The following is a 19,871-nucleotide window of genomic DNA, read 5'->3' on the forward strand; positions in this document are numbered from 1 at the left end:
GAGGGCTGTGCATTTAACCCTTGTGCCATTAACGGATTTCACAGCCCCCCCCCCCCCCCCCCGTGAAATTGGAATTGCTGCTGAGAGAACAGATTTGGGGCAAATCCTGATGAGGGGTTAAGGACTAGGAAAAAGAAAGAAAAACATACTTCCGTTTATATAACGCCTTTCATAACCTCAGGGCATCCCAAAGCGCTTTACAGCCAATGAAGTACTTTTGAAGTGTAGTCACTATTGTAGTGTAGAAAACGTGGCAGCCAATTTGCGTACATGAAGGTTCCACAAACAGCAATGTGGTAGTGACCAGATAATCCGGGGTTTGTTTTAGTGATTAATGTTGGCCTGGACACCGGGGAGAACTTCCCTGCTGTTCTTCGAAATGGTGCCATGGGATTTCTTAGGTCCACCCAAGAGGGCTAACGTTTGACGTCTCATCCGAATGACGGCACCTCTAACAGTGCAGCACTCCCTCAGTACTGCATTGAAGTGTCAACCTAGATTACGTGCTCAAATCTGGGACTTGAACCCACAACCTTCTGACTCAGAGGCAAGAGTGCTACCACTGAGCCATGGCTGACACCTAGGAGTAGGGGTGTTGGACACAGAATATTTGATCACACACCTCTACGTGTTGCTATTGCTCAGTGTTTCCAGTTTTGACTGATGGGAAATGGGTGATGGAAAAGCTGCTAATAAGAGACATCTTCAGCAATTTATTGTAATTACAAACCAGCCAAGCTCCAGGTGCTGAGTGACAAGAGCCGATTGAGGGTCATTTGCCATTGCTAGTCGCAGTGATTGTGCTGTTTGTAAAGCATCAGCATCAGCACCATCATGTCTGTCCAGGGTGGAACACAGGAAAACATTTGACAAGAGTCCCACATGAAAGGCTGTCAGCTAAGCTCAAAGCCGTGGGGATTCAGGGTAAACCTTGGAAATAGATATGATGTTGGTTAAAGGGTAGAAAAGAACAGCTACTTGTTAGAGGACTGATGTCAGGGTCAGGGGAAATACTGAGTGGGGAGCCTGAAGGCTCAGTGTTGAGACCACTACTGTTTCTAATTTACATCAATAACTTGGATTCAGAAACTCAATGCAAATTGGTTAAATCTGCAGATGATACCAAACTAGGAGAGCCAGTGGAATTGAAGGAGGCAGCCCAGAAACTATAGAATGGTCTAAATGAAATATGTGAGTGGGTCAAAAAAATGGTAGATGAAATTTAATGCAGACAAAAGTACAACATCAGAATGGACAACAGACTGCACGCGTACTCCATGAATGGTGTTGAAATAGCTACGGATGAAGTTGAAAGAGATCTAACAGCCTCAGTAAACTTGCCGCTTAATATGTCGAACCAATACAGAGCACAGTCAGTGAAGCCAATAGACCAATGAACTACTGTATTGCCAAACCAGTAGAATACAACTCAGAAGAATTTGTGATCAAGCTGTACAGGGCTCCAGTCAGACCGCACCTTGAACACTATGTCCAGTTCCTGTTGGTGACACAAGATTCAAGCACTGGAGGCTGTGCAGAGAAGAACCCGAGGCTGCTCCCTAGGGTGAAACACCTGAGTTATAAAGAAAGGAAGAACTTGCATTTGTAGTTGTGTAGATGGGAGCAGGAAGTTACAAAGGGACAAAGACAGACTAAGTGAATGGGCAAAACTGTGACATAAGGAGTTCATTGTGGGGAAGTGTGAGATCATCCACTTAGGATCCAAGAAAGACAGATGAGAGTATTTTCTAAATGGTGAGAGACTTGGAGCAATGGGATTTGGGTGTCAGTATAGACAAATTACTAAAAGCTAGTGCACAGGTACAAAAAGTAATCAAAAAGGATTATGTCATGCTGGCCTTTATCTCGAGGGGGTTGGAATACAAAGGGGAGGCAGATATGCTTCAGTTGTATAGAGCCTTGGTCAGACCTTATTTGGAGTACTGCATTCAGTTTTAGACAACGGACCTCAGGAAAGATATATTGGCCTTCGAGGGGGTACAGTGCTGATTCACCAGAATTATACCAGGACTTAAAGGATTAAATTATGAGGACAGGATGCATAAACTTGTATCCTCTTGAGTTTAGAAGATTGAGGGGTGATCTAATCGAGGTGTTTAAAATGATAAAGGGGTTCGATAGAGTAAATACAGAGAAACTATTTCCTCTGGTGGATGAATCGTGAACACATGGGCATAATCCTAAAATTAGAGCCGGCCATTTAGGAGTGAAATCAGGAACTACTTTTTCACACAAAGGGTAGTGGAAATCTGGAACTTTTCCCCCCCTTCCCCCAAAAGGCTGTGGATGCTGGGGATCAATTGTAATTTTCAAGACTTATATCTATTGATTTTTGTTAGATAAGGGTATCAGAGGATATGGAGCAAAGGCAGGCAAATGGAGTTGAGATGCAGATCAGCCATGATCTAATAGAATGGCGCAACAGGTTCAAGGGGCTGAATGGCCTCCTCCTGTTCCTATGTTCATATGTTCCTATATAGCATCTTTCATGTAATTGGGATGTCCCAAAGCGCTTCACATCCAATTAAGTTGTTTTGAAATCGAATCATTGTCGTAATGTTGGGAAACACGGCAGCCACTAACAGCAATGAGATCAATGTCATCCTAGAACCACCTCAAACCAAAGCAGATCTTGTTTACCTTCCCCTACCAAGTCACTAGTTGGTCATTAGACAAGTGGCAAGCTATGGGGTTTGATTCTTTATTAGCCAGCAACAACCTCCTTTCCTATCATGCCTTTAACATGAAAAAATCCCAACAAACTTCAGAACAATCTTGTGGAAAACAAATGTCAAGCTAGGAAGGGAGAAATTAGGAGGGGTGACCAACGCTTGGTTGAGAGATGGGTTTTGAGGAGGTCTTCAAAAGAGGGAAGAGAGGTGTAGGCAGGAACATAAGAAATAGGAGCAGCAGTAGGCCATACAGCCCCTCGAGCTTGCTCCACCATTCAATAAGATCATGGTTGATTTTTGACCTCAACTCCACTTTCCTGCCCAATCTTCATATCCCTTGACTCCCCTAGAGCCCAAAAATCAATCCATCTATCTCAGACTTGAATATATTCAATGACTCAGTATCCACAGCCCTCTGGGGTAGAGAATTCCAAAGATTCACAACCCTCTGCGTGAAGACGTTCCTCCTCATCTCAGTCTTGAATGGCCAACCCCTTATCCTGTGATTATGCCCCCTAGTTCTAGACTCTGTAGCCAGGGGAAACAATCTGTCAGCATCTACCCTGTCAAGCCCCCTAATAATCTTTTATGTTTCAATGAGATCACCTCTCGTTCTTCTAAACTCCAGAAAGAATAGACCTATTCTACTCACCCTCTCTTCATAGGACAACCAGGAAATTCCAAAGGGTATAACCCAGGCAGCTGAAGGCTGTGCCATTGAAATGAGAAGGGAATGCATAAGCGGCTGGAGTCAGAGAAATGGGGGAATGGGGAATGTAGGGCTGGAGGAGGTTGTGGACATAGGGTGGGGTGAGGTTGTGGAGGGATTTAAAGGCGAGGACGAGGATATTAAACTTAAGGTGTTGGGGACAGGGAGCCAGTGTAGGTCAGTGAAGACAGGGATGATAGGCCAGCAGGACATAGTGTGGGATAAGATATGTGTGGCAAAGATTTGGACAAGTTGCAGTTTGTGGAGGATGGGAGGCCGGCAAGGAGGCCATTGGAATAGTTGAATCTTCATTTAACGAAGGCGTCAAAGTTGTAGCAGCGGAGAGGCTGAGGTAGAGGCAGAGGCAGAGGTGAACCATGTTACGGAGTAGAAAGTGGGCAGTCAGTGATGAAGAGGATATGGGGTCTGACACAGTTCAAGGTAGGACAGAATGCCAATGTTGCAAATAGTCTGGTTCAGCCTGAGACAGTGATTGAGGAAGGCAATGGAATGAGTGACGAGGAGAATTAAGTTTGTGGCGGGGAGCTGAAGGTGATGGTTTCAGTCTTCCCAATGTTGAGCTGGAGGAAGTTGTGACTTATCCAGGGCTGGACGTCAGACAGTATATACCAGGAGCTCCTTACGATTGGCACCATAAAATGTGCGAGTGCACTGGTGCTGTCCTCCTGGCCACAGCAGAAACACGCACCATACTGCACGTCACTTGCGAGGAGTTCCTCGTATCTGATCGTGGTTCCACCAGTTAGAGGTGTGGAGCATCACCAGCAGCTGCTTGTTTCTCTGCAACCCAACCATTTCGTAGAATCATACAGCACAGGAGAAGGCCATTCGGCCCATTGTGCCTGTTCCGGCTCTTTGAAAGAGTTATCCAATTAGTCCCGCTCCCCTGCTCTTTCCGCAAAGCCCTGCAAATTTTTCCCCTTCAAGTATTTGTAGTCAGTGAGCCCAAGATGTATAAGCACATCTTTCTCACATCCAGTCTCTAGGTAACACCTTCCAGCAGCTGTCATCCCAAGTCTCGAGAGTTTCCTCGTCAGCGATACAACGGGCATCTGCTGTCAGTGTGTTGGAAGGTTCTGCAGAGCAGCTTGTGTTCAGTTCTGGACACCACATCTCAGGAAGGATATATTGGCCTTGGAGGGGGTGCGGCGCAGATTCACCAGAATGATACCGGGGCTAAAAGGGTTCAATTATGAGGACAGGTTGCATAGACTAGGCTTGTGTTCCCTTGATTTTAGAAGGTTGAGGGCTGATCAATTGAGGTGTTTAAGATGATTAAAAGCGTTGATAGGGTAGATAGAGAGAAACTATTTCCTCTGGTGGGGGAGTCCAGAACAGGGGGGCATAACCTTAAAATTAGATCTAGGCCGTTCAGGGGTGATGTCAGGTTGCACTTCTTCACACAAAGGGTAGTGGAAATCTGGAAAACTCTTCCCCACCCACCCACCCCCCAAAAAGCTGTTGAGGCTGGGGGTCAATTGAAAATTTCAAAACTGAGATTGCTAGATTTTTGTTAGGTATAAAGGGCTACAGAACCAGGATGGAGTTAAGATACAGATTAGCCATGATCTAATTGAATGGCGGAACAGACTCGAGGGGCTGAATGGCCTACTCCTGTTCCTATGTGCCTGTCACCGGATGGTCTGGGCACTAGGTTCAGTCATTAGAGCTGCTGGATCCATGACCTGGTGAAGGGTTTCTGTGTACTTCCATGACTCCTCACTGGCTCAGTAGGTAAATGCACTGTGTGTTGTGGTACTGAGCCATGCAGATCAGGATAGTCCACAGTTCAGTCCTGGATCTGTACTGTGTTAGCAGTTGCTCTCTGTGTCCCTGGGTTGGCGACAGGGAAAGCCACCAGCCTTCTCACTCCTGATTGCTGACTGGTACCCCCTGCTGGAGGTGCACATGTTTGAACGATAGTCAAAGGTCGGATCAGGCTTGTCTGTGATGCCCCCACAGTCGAATCATCTGCCAACCCTCGCTGTCTGGGCTCATGCATAAAAATAGCCACTTGAGTTAGATCCCAAAGGCCTGCTGGTGCCTGAGGAACTACGTCCCAGGCAATCGACAACACCTTCAGGAGAACAGGCGAGGGGGTAGGGTGAGAAATTGAGGGAGGGGGACACAGCATGTCGATATTTTATACAATGGGTTCATTTTGTAGCATGGCTTATCTTCAGAGTTATTCTAGCTATGTTATGGCAGGGGTTGATAATGTAACACAGTGTTTACATAACGTTCTTGTCTCGTTGTGAATTGTGTGCGGGTTGCAGCTTGTCTGCCTCAGTTGGGAGTGTCTGTGTACCTTTGTACCTTAGCACAGAGCACAGCTGCCTTGGACTCGCTCCAGCCTTGATTCAGTAGTAGTGAAATCCAGCCTTTTTATGATTTATCTGTGCAGTTGCACGGTGTGTAGACATGGCCCAATCCAGGCTCTCCCCTCTATCCTACCCAATTACTGCCCTGTGTGATTTACAGACTCGACTGCAATTTTACTTTAGGTGGTCTGTGTTTTGTAACTTCGTCCGCACCTGAGTTAGTATCAAAGCTCCTGCCTGTCATTCAGTCCTGCGCTAAACTTACAAGCTGAAACCTCCCCCATGCTGGTGTTCAGTGGGTTGACTCCAGTTTAGTGCTGGTAGAGTACAATCCCATGGATGCCAGCAGCCCCCTGGTAATTCAACCAAGTGGCCTTTCACTCTGTCTGAGTCTAAATGGTAAGTTTTAGCAAGCTATTGGACAATGTGGGGCATCACAGTCCAGCCCAATGCTGTCATTGCCCAACATTCACATACATGCAGTTTCCAGCAGGGGTCACTGGATAGGTGCCCGTCTCCAGCAGGGGTCACTGGATAGGTGCCCGTCTCCAGCAGGGGTCACTGGATAGGTGCCCGTCTCCAGCAGGGGTCACTGGATAGGTGCCCGTCTCCAGCAGGGGTCACTGGATAGGTGCCCGTCTCCAGCAGGGGTCACTGGATAGGTGCCCGTCTCCAGCAGGGGCCACTGGATAGGTGCCCGTCTCCAGCAGGGGCCACTGGATAGGTGCCCGTCTCCAGCAGGGGCCACTGGATAGGTGCCCGTCTCCAGCAGGGGCCACTGGATAGGTGCCCGTCTCCAGCAGGGGCCACTGGATAGGTGCCCGTCTCCAGCAGGGGCCACTGGATAGGTGCCCGTCTCCAGCAGGGGCCACTGGATAGGTGCCCGTCTCCAGCAGGGGCCACTGGATAGGTGCCCGTCTCCAGCAGGGGCCACTGGATAGGTGCCCGTCTCCAGCAGGGGCCACTGGATAGGTGCCCGTCTCCAGCAGGGGCCACTGGATAGGTGCCCGTCTCCAGCAGGGGCCACTGGATAGGTGCCCGTCTCCAGCAGGGGCCACTGGATAGGTGCCCGTCTCCAGCAGGGGCCACTGGATAGGTGCCCGTCTCCAGCAGGGGCCACTGGATAGGTGCCCGTCTCCAGCAGGGGCCACTGGATAGGTGCCCGTCTCCAGCAGGGGCCACTGGATAGGTGCCCGTCTCCAGCAGGGGCCACTGGATAGGTGCCCGTCTCCAGCAGGGGCCACTGGATAGGTGCCCGTCTCCAGCAGGGGCCACTGGATAGGTGCCCGTCTCCAGCAGGGGCCACTGGATAGCCGTCAGTAGTGAGGCCCTTGGCTGCATTTTCCTCCCCTCTCACTACCCCCAGGGGACTGTGGTCCTTTGCAGTGCTCTATTACCATTCCAGCTGACGGCAGCTGAGTCAGCACAGACCAGTGAGCAACATTATAGTTTCCCAATCACAAATAAGAGAAGGGGATTGTGTAATATGTTTTAGACGGGGGAGATGAGCAAGAGGCTTTATTTGTGCCGGATTGCTGTTTTTTGTTGAGTGTGCGGCACATTACACCTCCTGGGCCACTCCCTGCTGAATGTATATCTTACGGCCTTACATTCTTAGTGTGTAATACTGAGCATCAGTGTATAGTCTAATGAATCAGACTAATGTGGTGAGCAGCACAGGCTGTGCATTGGGTGTGGCGGGGGAGTGGCTACTCTAGGCAGCACATTTTTATCTTCTGTAGCTGGCAGGAAGTCCCTAATCGGTGCAGTCGCCACGGCAACCAATTCCTCACTCTTACCTCGCAACACCTGGGGACTGTTGGCAGTCGAGATGGGCGTGATTGAGAAAGTGCCAGGGCTAAAGAAAGCGAGCGGAACTGTAGTAAAATTTAAGTGAAAAAAGTTAAGAAGAGAACAGTGCTGGGCACGGAGTGTTGCTATGGCAGCCCATTGTGCCCGGCTGCTTTTAATCCCGTGTGATTCTGTTATTGGGAGTATTTGTCACAAAAGAATTCTGCCCCCGGGTGCAAACGGTTCTGTCTTTGTGCAATTGCTCCAGAGTGCCTAATGCAAGGGAAGAATGGTCTGAACACACTTATATAAATTCCCTGGGGAGTTATAGTTGACATTTGGAGGGAGTGCAGCGTAGGTTTTCTAGAATGATACCCGCGGGGACTTCAAGGGTTAAGTTACGAGGAGAGATTACACAAATTGGGGTTGTATTCTCTGGAGTTTCGAAGGTTAAGGGGTGATCTGATCGAAGTTTATAAGATATTAAGGGGAACGGATAGAGTGGATAGAGAGAAACTATTTCCGCTGGTTGGGGATTCTAGGAGTAGGGGGCACAGTCTTAAAAATTAGAGCCAGACCTTTCAGGAGCGAGATTAGAAAACATTTCTACGCACAAAGGGTTGTAGAAGTTTGAAACTCTCTTCCGCAAACGGCAATTGATACTAGCTCAATTGCTAAATTTGAATCTGAGATAGATAGCTTTTTGGCAATCAAATGTATTAAGGGATATGGGCCAAAGGCGGGTATATGGAGTTAGATCACTGATCAGCCATGATTTTATCAAATGGCGGAGCAGGCACGAGGGGCTGAATGGCCGACTCCTGTTCTTATGTTCCTATTTCCAGCCTATTCTCGTGCTCTGCTCGTACTCCTATATCTGGTTTTAGCTGCTGCCCAGTTCAGTCATTTCTCGGCACGTTATCTGTTTTATACTTTTTATACTTGGCTTGGAGGCAGTTCAGAGAAGGTTCACTAGGTTGATTCTGAGTATGGAAGGGTTGTCTTATGAGGAAAGATTGAGCAGGTTGGGTCTATACTCATTGGAGTTTAGAAGAATGAGAGGCGATCTTATTGAAACATATAAGATTCTGAGGGGACTCGATAGGGTAGATGCTAAGAGGATGTTACCCCTCATGGGGGAATCCAAAACTAGGGGCATGGTCTCAGAATAAAGGGTCGCCCGTTTAAGACAGAAATGAGGAGGAATTTCTTCTCCCAGAGGGTCGTGAATCTTTGGAATTCTTTACCCCAAAAAGCTGTGGAGGCTGAGTCATTGAATACATTCAAGGCTGAGTTAGACAAATTTTTGATCAGCAAGTGAGTCAAAGGATATGGGGAAAGAGCGGGAAAGTGGAGTTGAGGTAAAAATCAGATCAGCCATGATCTCATTAAATGGTGGAGCAGGCTCGAAGGGCCAAAAGGCCTACTTCTGCTTCTTTCTCTTATGGTCTTATTATTGAGTTAGTGTCCTGCACCCATGCCTCCATTCTTCATATATGGATGGAGGGCACGATTGGATTTGACTGTAATGTCTCTCATGGTCGAATAGCCTGCCGACTCTCACTGACTCACACCTAACCAGTGGGCACCTGGAAGAGTTACAAGGGCGCCCATGCGATGCTTTAGCCTCCCCGCCTGTAGCAAGATGAGAGTAAACACTATGTCGTTCAGGTTCCCCACTGAAGCAGCCGATTATCAACAGAAAAATAGTAATAACAGGTGGCAAAAACTCTTATCTTTGGGGGGGAAAGAATGCAGGCAGTTCACTGACTTGCAGCTTGTTAAAGGAATCCAGTGATTGATTTGAAATACACCCAAGCAAAGGAGCTGGGGACTACAAACCATAACCTAGGCAACTGAAGGGCAGAGGCACGGCAGTTGTTAATGGTGTTTTTGTGGTTTGGCCGTCAACTTGAATCATGAGCAGAACATGGAGGGGGATGGTCGATTTTTGGATCGAGAACAACACTCAGGTTTTCAATTTGGCAGCAAGTAGCAGGGAGGGAGAGTAGAGCGTGCAATTGTTTGGGAGGGTGATGGGGAAGGGGGTCTTTGGTGACCACCCTCCTGATTTTGAACAGGGCAGTCCAATTTTGGGAAATGATTGCCAGGTAATTGTGACTGACAGGAACCGGGCAATAAACATTCATTCTTCAAATACTTGCCTTTAAAAGAATTGTGTCCGAATAGGCAAGCTCTCCGATCATCCATGCCCACTGCAGGCATTTTAATCGTCCTGTCCCCATTCATGTGTCAGGCATGGCTCAGTGGGTAGCACTCTCGCCTCTCAGTCAGAAGGCCGTGGGTTCGATTCCCATTCCAGAAGCTTGAGCACAAAAATCCAGGCTGACACTCCAGTGTAATACTGAGAGAGTGCTGCACTGTCAGAGTTGCCACCTTTCGGATGATAAAAAAAATCCCACGGCATTATTTCGAAGTAGAGCAGGAGAGTTCTCCCAATGTCCTGGCCAATATTTATCCCTCAACCAACATCACTAAAACAGATTATCGGGTCATTATCTCATTGCTGTTTGTGGGACGTTGCAAATTGGCTGCCGTGTTTTCTACATTACAACGGTGACAGCACTTCAAAAGTACTTAATTGGCTGTAAAGCGCTTTGGGAAGTCTTGAGGTTGTGAAAGGCGCTACATAAATGCAAGTTTGTCTTTCTTTCATTCAGTTTTGGATTGCTGGCAGCCCTAGGAGGGGCCACGCTCCCAGAATGTAACAGACCAGGGGGCTTAGTCTAAAATGTCCCATCTTGTGCAGTCGGTCCCAGTGGTGCATGTTTCATGGTTTCCCGTGTTTACTTCAAACCCCGCGAGGGGGGGCCTGGATTGAATTGAGTGCGAGCTATCCTTCCTTTGTCCATGAGCAGCAAGCGTGTAAAGCAGTTTGTTTACAAACAGGCTCCGCAGGCTGTCCATAACAGAGAGCGGGAGTGTTGGGAGGGAAACTCCAAGCTCATCAGTGGGTGAGACAGAGAGCTCAGTCTCTGAGAAGTCCAGAGTCAAATGTCAAGTGTGTGTTTCAGTTGAGTCTGACTGGGTGTGCAGCAATGCTCTTACGAAATGTTCTGAGATGCTATTTGAGTTTAACAGTTTGATCCCAGGACCCCTGCGAGCCTGGGATACAGTGTTTTTGCAGACCCCCGGGAGCTGTGCACAAGGCCATGCCAGGTCTCACAGACTTGCTTTCGCAGCAACATTCCAACCCCTTCACCCAACATGCTTCGGCAGCATGTCTGAATGGGAATGCAAGCACTCAAGTTATTGTAAGCATTGGCTTCTACCGTTGACTGCCCAGAGTGTGGTCCTCGCTCAGCCTCTCCACAGTCCAGCTTCTTGCCAGTAAAATCAGCAACCACTAATTCAGTTAAGCAGCCTCCAAGGGCTTGTCTATTTTCTCCACCCAAACTGCCATTCTTTCATGTGTGACCTCCCTTTCCTCCAATATAAATTACTCTCATTATCTTCATGTGTCCACCCATCTCTCTCCTCATTCCTCACCCGCCCACTCACATCCTCCATCTTTCTCTCTACTCCATCACTAGCTCACGTTTCTCCCCCTCTCCCTCAAATAAAATTGGCATGCCCGTCTTTCCTCCGCCCCACCTGGTGTAATTTACTGGCAACATCATCTCTCCCATCTAACCTGCTTGTGCCCACCTCAGATAAGAGTGTGTGTTACTTGTGAAGATTTCTGCAGTACTTCTGTTCATGGGAGGTGTCTGACCAATGGAGATGCAAGTCCCAGTTGCCAGTGGCTGCCTATCCCTGCAGTTCTGCTCGTTTGATCCTTCGCTGTGGGACTTCGCCCTGTCGCCCCTCGCCACCCTCCTTGGTGCCCTCTGTTTATTGCTGTGGGTGACTCCCAGGAGTTCTGGCTCTGCTTGAATTCCCATTGCTGAATTGACGATGTTTTTATGTGCGCAGTGACTTGTTCGTATGCTGGATCTGCTCGATTTGAGCAGGGGGCCAGGTCTTCACCTCGGTTACCACGACGACACGAATACCAGGCTTTTGTCCGCAATTTTGTGGCTGTTTTTTTTTGAAGCTGTTTTTCTTTTGAGCATTGCCTCCATTCAGCCTGCGGAGTTAACTGCACTGGGCAAATCTCCAATGGCAGTGTACAGTGAGCACAGCTAATTCCCACAGTCTGCTGAGCAGGACCCTATTCGCTCAGACACTGCGGGCACTCTTACAGCACGAAGTGGGGGGAGAGAGAGAGAGAGAGCGAGCCGGGCATCCTTGGATTAATTAAAGCTGTCAGACCTTCTTCATGCATGATGGCTGGTTAGGCTGCAGGGTGTGGTCTTGCCCACAATAACTTGAGTGCACCAAGCATGTAAACCAGCCTGGTCCAGCCAGTAACTATCTAACAGGCACCCCCAGGTCACTTCACTTCGAACTGCAGAATGCAGAAAGAAAACTCCCAATTGGCTGTAGATCATACTAGTGTATGTGTTTGCCTGTGTGTGTGTGTGTGTGTGTGTGTGTCCACCCATGCTGTACAGTGTCAGACAGAGAGCAGCCTAATGGAGCATGTAATCCAAGCTGAGGGCTGCTGATTTACTTATTAATTACAGAAAGAGACTTCTTAGAGTGACTGCAGGCCCCAAGTATTCAGAAGGATTAAAGTTCAGTCCAGCACACTGAAACTTCCTTTGTTTGCTGCCCTTTCCCGAGATATTTTTGATGACTTAACTTTGACTTTTCAGTTAATTTTCCAGTCGAGCTCCGAGAATTTTTCTATTTAATCCATCCTTCTGTTTTCTTTCCTCCATTTTTTTCAACACATCACACACTTTGATGTGGTACGATATTGTAGTGGGTATGTTACTGGACCGGTTATCCAGAGGTTTGGACTAATGATCCAGAGAACATGAGTTCAAATCCCACCATGGGAGTTTGAGAAACCCAACTGGCTCACTAATGTCCTTTAGGGAAGGAAACCTGCCGTCCTTACCTGGTCTGGCCTTTATGTGACTCCAGACCCACAGCAACGTGATTGACTCTTAACTGCCCTCTAAAGTAGCCTAGCAAGCCACTCCGTTTTATCAAGAGGAAGGCTCACCACCATCTTTTCAGGGCAACTAGGGATGGGCAATAAATGCCAGCGCTGCCCACATCCCGAGAATGAAAAAAAACTTCTGATCGAGCATGTTCCTGGGGCATGTATTGGGCAAGCAGTTCGGACCTTGCCCCTCTGTTACTCTGAACTATACAGAACTTGAACCCTCTGCTGGAAATGCTCCATTTACCTGTGACACAGCGTAGTTGCAGCTTCAGTAACGTCAGAGCTGCAGGGATGTTGGATGTGCCTTCGGGCAGTGTTATCTTTACTCAGTCACTGAGTGTTGACAATAGGCGTGCTCCAACCTGCTCCCACATGCAGCTCTACCCATTTATATTAGATAGATCTCTTTCAGATTTTTTTTTTGGGCTTATCAGTGTGAGGGATGTCGGGGACTCCGAGGTCAGATGATAACCAACGTTCCCCTACTCTACCCAAACACAGCACTGTCCAACTGAACCAATGTGCCAGTTTTCCTTTTCCAACACCCAGCCATCCTTTGGCCTGCAGTCAGATTGCCAACTGGTGCCAAACTAGGCGTCATATGCCCACTAGCAACCTTTATTCATTCTTGGGATATGGCCTTCAGTGGCAAGGCCGGCATTTATTGTCCACCTCTAGTTGCCCTTGAGAAGATGGTGACAGGCCTTTTTTTTGAACCGCTGCAGTCCGTGTGAAGATGCTCCCACAAAGCTATTGGGTAGGGAGTGCCAGGATTTTGACCCAGCAACGATGAAGGCCGATATATGTCCAAATCGGATGGTGTGTTACTTGGAGGTGAGGGTGTTCCCATACACCTACTGCCCTTGTCCTTCTAGGTGGTGGAAGTCGTGGATTTGGGAGGTGCTGCCAAAGAATCACCTATTTCATGTTGGAGCCTTACAGCCAGGAAACAAAGGAGACTTTCACCCCATCAGTTTGGGCTGGATTGAATCCAAGTGCAGGTGGTAAAAAGCCAGTGTCTAAGCAACTGCAACCACCCAGTTCCTCGAACAATCGGCACATTTAATCATATGAGGTTGTGAAGAGATCCCAGTAAAAATGTGCCTTGTATTTAATATCTGTATGAGCTGTCATACAGATATTAAATACAAGGCAGATTTGCATATGACGACAGCACGGACACTTGATTGCAGATCTATCAAACCAGGTCTATCACAAGGCACATCCCTGGGGCACTTCAAGAAAATCCAACAGAAAGTCACCGGTCGTATTTAGTAATACAGGCACAAAGACACCAAGGGAGAATCACACTATGTATTTTAATATGGTCCAAAGGTCTTGATTTATCGCTTCAAATTGTTTCCACCCTCAGTGACAGACCTGTACCCACCAGTACAGTACCCCAGTGTTATACAGTGACAGACCTGTACCCACCAGTACAGTACCCGTGTTATACATTGACAGATCTGTACCCACCAGTACTGTACCCGTATTATACAGTAACAGACCTGTACCCACCAGTACAGTGCCCCAGTGTTATACAGTGACAGACCTGCACCCATCACTACTGTTACCCCAGTGTTATACTGCCCAAAATAATCTTTGCTGACACAGCCCCAAGTTTGGAAGGAGGAATCCAGAAGTGCACTGCTTGGTGTTTTTCTCCAATTAATCGGGCACAATGTGAAAATTTCATACACCTACAGTTGCACTGAAATCGCAGTGGCATCAGTGTATAGTGTACATACTGAACCAAGAGGCAAAGTAGCATAAGGCAGGGGCATTGTACTTTTAAACAGAACTGTTCTTGCATAATAGGCCAGCCTTCCCCTTTGTCTGGCCTCCTGTTGGTCTCTGTACTTTGTTGATACTACAGTCGTCGGTGCTTTTGTGAAAAACCCACTCGTTCCTTCTGAGCCCCAAATACTCCGTCCAACCTGCACTTCCTACACCCTCACTGCTTTGAAATCGAGACTCGCCACCGTCTCCCACTCTAAATCATTCTTTCCCAGAACTTCAAATCTTGTGACGGCCCTTACCTCCCTCAGTCTTTCCCTCCTCTGACAATCTACAAAACACAAGCTTGGCGTCAAATAATCTCCACTTCCTGATTGACCCTGTTTTCTTATTTTATTCTTTTCAACCCTTCCCCTGAAACTTCTTTTTTAAAAGAGAGGATTAAATTAGCAGAGACTTTGCTTATCTACGGCACAGTTATATAAAAGAACACAACCTGAAACCGTTGCAGTGTGCAAGGTGAATGAGATGGGACCATTGCTGGGAGATTGCTCAGAGGTCTGATACCATCCTTCATAATCTCAAGGATCGACTTCTCTAATGGTCCTCCACCCTAATCCAGCACTCTGGTGCACCCATCACCCCATCCTAACCCAGGTCTTTGGCTGCCTGTGCTTCAGTGAAAAGATCCTTATCATTTTCAGATCCCTCCATGGCTTCGCCTAACCCTGTCTGAGAAATCTTATTCAACTCTTTGTCTCAGGCTGTCCCCTCCATTACAGTCAGCCACAATAGGGCTATTTTAAATCCTCATTCCTGTGTCAAATTTTGTCTGATTATGCTTCTGTGAAGTGCCTTTATAAATGCATGTTGTTGTTGTGTTCAAATCCCTCCATGGCCTCACCTCTCCCAACTCTGTAACCTCCCCCAGCCCTACAAATGTCCAAGAACTCTGCGTTCCTCCAATCCTGGCCTCTTGTGCAACCCTGATTTCCTTCACCCCTCCATTGGCGGCTGTGCCTTCAGCAGTCTAGGCCCAAAGCATTGGAATTCCCTCCCTAAACCTCTCCGCCTCTCTAACTCTCTCTCCTCCTTTAGGACACTCCTACCTCCTTTAAGACGCCCCTAAAACCTACCTCTTTCACCTGTCCTAATATCTCCTTGTTTGGCTCATTGTCAAATTTTGTCTTGATAACGCTCTCTTGAAGCGCTTAGGGTCGTTTTACTATGTTAAAAGGTGCTACTTAAATGCAAGTTGTTGTTGATGTAGGGATGGAAAAAAATAATTCAGGATTTCTACTCCTGATCATCATCCAGTGACCTCTGTTGGAAAGTGCACGTAGGAGTCTGGTGAGGACAGGATAGAGCTTGGATACGATGCCCCTCCTGGTACACAGTCCATGGACATTTGGTTGAGGCACTGGAGGGTTGCCAGTGCCCAAGGAACCAGAAGGAGGGAGCAATTACAAGAGAGATGAGGAAAGCATTACATAGAATGTACAGCACAGAAATAGGCCATTCGGCCCAACAAGTTTATGCCAATGTTTATGCTCCACATGAGCCTCCTCCCTCCCTACTTCATCTAACCCTATCAGTATATTCTTCTATTCCTTTCTTCCTCATGTTTATCTAGTTTCCATTATGAATGCTGGGATAGCCCTGTCTTCCGAGCTATCTCCCGTATTTTCTTAACAGCAACAAGAGAAAAGAGACGAAGGGATTGGTCCTTGTCCGTTGACCTGGCCTATGTGTTGCTTTGTTCCCTGGCCTGTGTCTGAGGCAAGTGATTATCATAAGTGAGACATTGAAGAGGTTAGCGGCAAAGTGACTCCGTGTGTGTGGAGCAACGCAAGCCATTGGATTTGTAAACATCCTGTGTATAAGAGAATACCATTGAGGGGGGTTTGTTTGCCAGATCACAGTGAGTCGTGCTGAGGTGGGATGGGGAACGCCAGGTCTGTGGCTATGTGGGGAGCAGTGTGCCGGGTTATCAGAGTTCCCCTATCTCTGGAGCTGATATGGCTTCTGTTTTCTTTCCAGCTTCATTTTCAGAAAAAGTGAGGAATATGTCTCCTGATGACATCAAAATCCCTCCCGAGCCCATGGGGAGATGCTCCAATCACTTGCAGGTATGGGGCACAGCCGGAGGAGGAGGAGGAGGGCAGGAGTGAGTGTTGCTGGCACCAAGGGTCAGATTGGGAAGATGACAAATGCTTAGAACTGTTTCTTTGGAACTCTATTGAATGTCCTAATAACCGAATCTGGTTAACACACTGCCAGATTGTGCGGTGTATAAATGCTTTATACAGGCATTGATCATATATAACTAGCTGACTGTGAGTCTTGCATGAACTAGTAGTAGGTGTGAGTGGGACAAATGCCACCTTCATGACTAAAACTTAATTCCCACACCCCTCCCCATCCCAATTTTCTCCCTTTCCCCTTATGGTCCCACTCGGGCACATTTGCGACAATCTGCCGGCAGCTCCGCAGTATCTGTACCTAATGGCCATTCCTGGTGTGTGAGCCCAGACAGAGTTTTGCTGGGCTACCTGCACTGCAGGGGGGCATCAGCTCAACAGAGTCTGATTGCCACCATTACTCAATAACTCTATTATCATTGGATCATGCGACTACCAGGATGATGGGAGGTGAACTAGGTGGACTTCGGTCTTTCTTTGCCTAGCAATTTCTATGTTCCTATCCTCACCTGACCAACTATAGACACACTTCCCAGCAGGGGGCCACTGGCTAGGTATCAGAATTCCCAGATTCCCAGCTAATTTATTTTCACCCTCCTCTCTCGTTTAGTGACACTAAGGCCAATTAGGGTGCTCTAGTGTAGACCAGCTGAGCTCTGCTGCCTCAGCACAGGTGGGAGATTGAACCCGGGACCTTCCGGTCTCTCTGGCTCATCACCCGCTGCCATCGGAGGGAGCACCGAAAACCAAATTGTGACAATTTATTCAAAATCAACAAAATAACAAATGGGAACCTTACAACCGATAAATTGGCGTCCGTGCCTTCAACTGTCTAGGCCCTAAGTTCCGGAATTCCCTCCCTAAATCTCTCTCCTCTCCACCTCTTCTCCTTTTAAGACCCTCCTTAAAACCTACCTCTTCGACCAACCTGTCCTAATATCTCCTTATATGCTCGGTGTCAATTTTTGTGTGATTTTGCTCCTGTGAAGCGCCTTGGAACGTTTTACTACGTTAAAGGCGCTATATAAATGCAAGTTGTTGTTAATTCTTCTGATATTAACGAATTCTGTTACAGCTTCAGACGGCCCAGATTGAAGCTGAACGCTGCTATTTTCAGGTGCTCTGGAGTTGGGACTGTAGACACACAGTTACCCCCTGAATCAACCGCACCCCTTTGTGAAATTAAGTTTCTGCGTTAACAGCAGAGCCCAGCAGCATGACACGGACCTGATCCCCAGCAGAGAGGGGACAGTGGCCAAGCAGGGGGAGCAATGCACCAAGTTCACTTTTCCTCAAACAGGATCAGAAATCCCATAAAGTATCAAAGTGCCTTGGGAGTGTCCGACTGATTCTCACTTTCAGTCAGCACTACGCGCACACACCCACAAGCTCGAGGCTGCAATGTTTACAGTGAGTAATAGCTTGGCCAGTGGTGAGGAATGTGTCGGGCAGGTGTGAGGAGCTCGTACTGTTTTCGACTGTGTGTGGACACGTCCCGTCCTCTCCCACAGCCCAAACCACCCTCTGTCGTGTCAGAGATGGGGGAGAGGCACTGCCCCCCCCCCCCCACCCCAAAACCTACAGAATGAGAGCTTGGGGCAAGAGAACCAGTGTTTGGTATGGGTCGAGTTGGTGCTGCTTAATGCTGAATGTAGAGACGCTATGAGCAGGACCTATGTGTGGGTTTAGTCTGACAAGCCGAGATGAGCAGGGAATACCCCAGGGCATCCTTCTCTAACCTTAGACTCACCTCAATTCGAAGAGATTGCCAGCGTGTTTGTGTGTTCTTTATCCCCAGTGCTGTATGTTTAAAATAAGAATCTGCATTCCATTTCCCACTAAAAGGAGGCTTTGACTTCATTTTTGCAACTGTTGCTCTCTTATCGTTCACTGGCTCTTGGTGAAACATTGCAAGAAAGCACTCGCGATGGCTCATTAGGGAAAGGCGCTTTGCTGCGCAATACTGAGCCGCAGGAAGGTGGCGGTTTAGATGTCAGGATTGTTACCGAGTTGGCTGATCTGAGCTGGACCAGCAGTTTTGACGTTGCAATTAGCCGCATTGGCCCTGGGCTAGAGAATGCAAAATCCGACAGGGTTCCTGCTCCTGGTCACAGTGCAGTGACTCCTGCTGGAAAAGGGACGAGGGTGTAATCAAGATTGGCTTTGATGCCTCCCGACCCCCAGAGTTGAATAGTCTGCTGTCGTTCGCTGTCTCTCTCACGCAACACCCGTGGAAGTTAACCCCAGCAAGAGTCAGTCTTCAGATGAAAGGGGAAGGAGGAAATAGAAGCATATTTCACTTTGCTTACAGAAACCTGCTGTTGAATATTCCTTTACTGCCATGTACGTGCTGACAGTCACTCGGGTGACCACTGCATGATAAATCCCTGAAAGAGTCAGGACTGTAAAAATGAGTGGAGAGAGCGGGAAGGCCCCGGCCCGCGGGGAGAGAGCGGGAAGGCCCCGGCCCGCGGGGAGAGAGCGGGAAGGCCCCGGCCCGCGGGGAGAGAGCGGGAAGGCCCCGGCCCGCGGGGAGAGAGCGGGAAGGCCCCGGCCCGCGGGGAGAGAGCGGGAAGGCCCCGGCCCGCGGGGAGAGAGCGGGAAGGCCCCGGCCCGCGGGGAGAGAGCGGGAAGGCCCCGGCCCGCGGGGAGAGAGCGGGAAGGCCCCGGCCCGCGGGGAGAGAGCGGGAAGGCCCCGGCCCGCGGGGAGAGAGCGGGAAGGCCCCGGCCCGCGGGGAGAGAGCGGGAAGGCCCCGAGACGAAGCGAGGCAGTGTTAATCCTGGTGAAAGCCTTGTGCGTATACATGGAACTCTGCGCTCTGCTTTCCCGTTAACTGTTGCTCAGTGTTGTTCTGTTCCGTGTCTCCACAGGAGAAAATTCAGAAGCTGTACGACAGAAAGCTGCACGAAGGCCTCGACATGAACAACATGATTCAGAGGAAAAAGGAATTCCGCAACCCCAGGTCTGTGTGCTTGGACTGAATTCAGGTCTGAGTCTGACTGTTTTAGGGCAGAGGGAAAGGGGAGGGGTCACTACTGACCAGCTGTGGGTTAGGGGAGGGGTCACTGCTGTCTCTCTGGTTTAGGGGAGGGGTCACTGCTGTCTCTCTGGTTTAGGGGAGGGGTCACTGCTGTCTCTCTGGTTTAGGGAGGGGTCACTGCTGTCTCTCTGGTTTAGGGGAGGGGTCACTGCTGTCTCTCTGGTTTAGGGAGGGGTCACTGCTGTCTCTCTGGTTTTGGGGAGGGATCACTGCTGTCTTTCTGGTTAGGGGAGGGGTCACTGCTATCTCTCTGGTTTGGGGGAGGGGGTCACTGCTGTCTTTCTGGTTTAGGGGAGGGGTCACTGCTGTCTCTCTGGTTTGGGGGAGGGGGTCACTG

General features: G+C 48.6%; 1 protein-coding gene across 1 annotated transcript in view; it reads left to right on the top strand.

The window, feature by feature from the left end:
- The window catches only part of sap30bp (SAP30 binding protein), an 86,655-nt gene that overhangs the window by 57,158 nt on the left and 9,626 nt on the right, over positions 1 to 19,871 (top strand). The window contains exons 5-6 of the mRNA XM_068004391.1: positions 16,333 to 16,421; positions 19,365 to 19,456. Of these exons, the coding sequence (XP_067860492.1) occupies positions 16,333 to 16,421; positions 19,365 to 19,456 (181 nt within the window). The remainder of the gene's footprint in view (positions 1 to 16,332; positions 16,422 to 19,364; positions 19,457 to 19,871) is intronic.

The sequence above is a fragment of the Heptranchias perlo genome, chromosome 23 (assembly GCF_035084215.1).
Source record: "Heptranchias perlo isolate sHepPer1 chromosome 23, sHepPer1.hap1, whole genome shotgun sequence".
In the NCBI taxonomy this organism is placed as follows: domain Eukaryota; kingdom Metazoa; phylum Chordata; class Chondrichthyes; order Hexanchiformes; family Hexanchidae; genus Heptranchias; species Heptranchias perlo.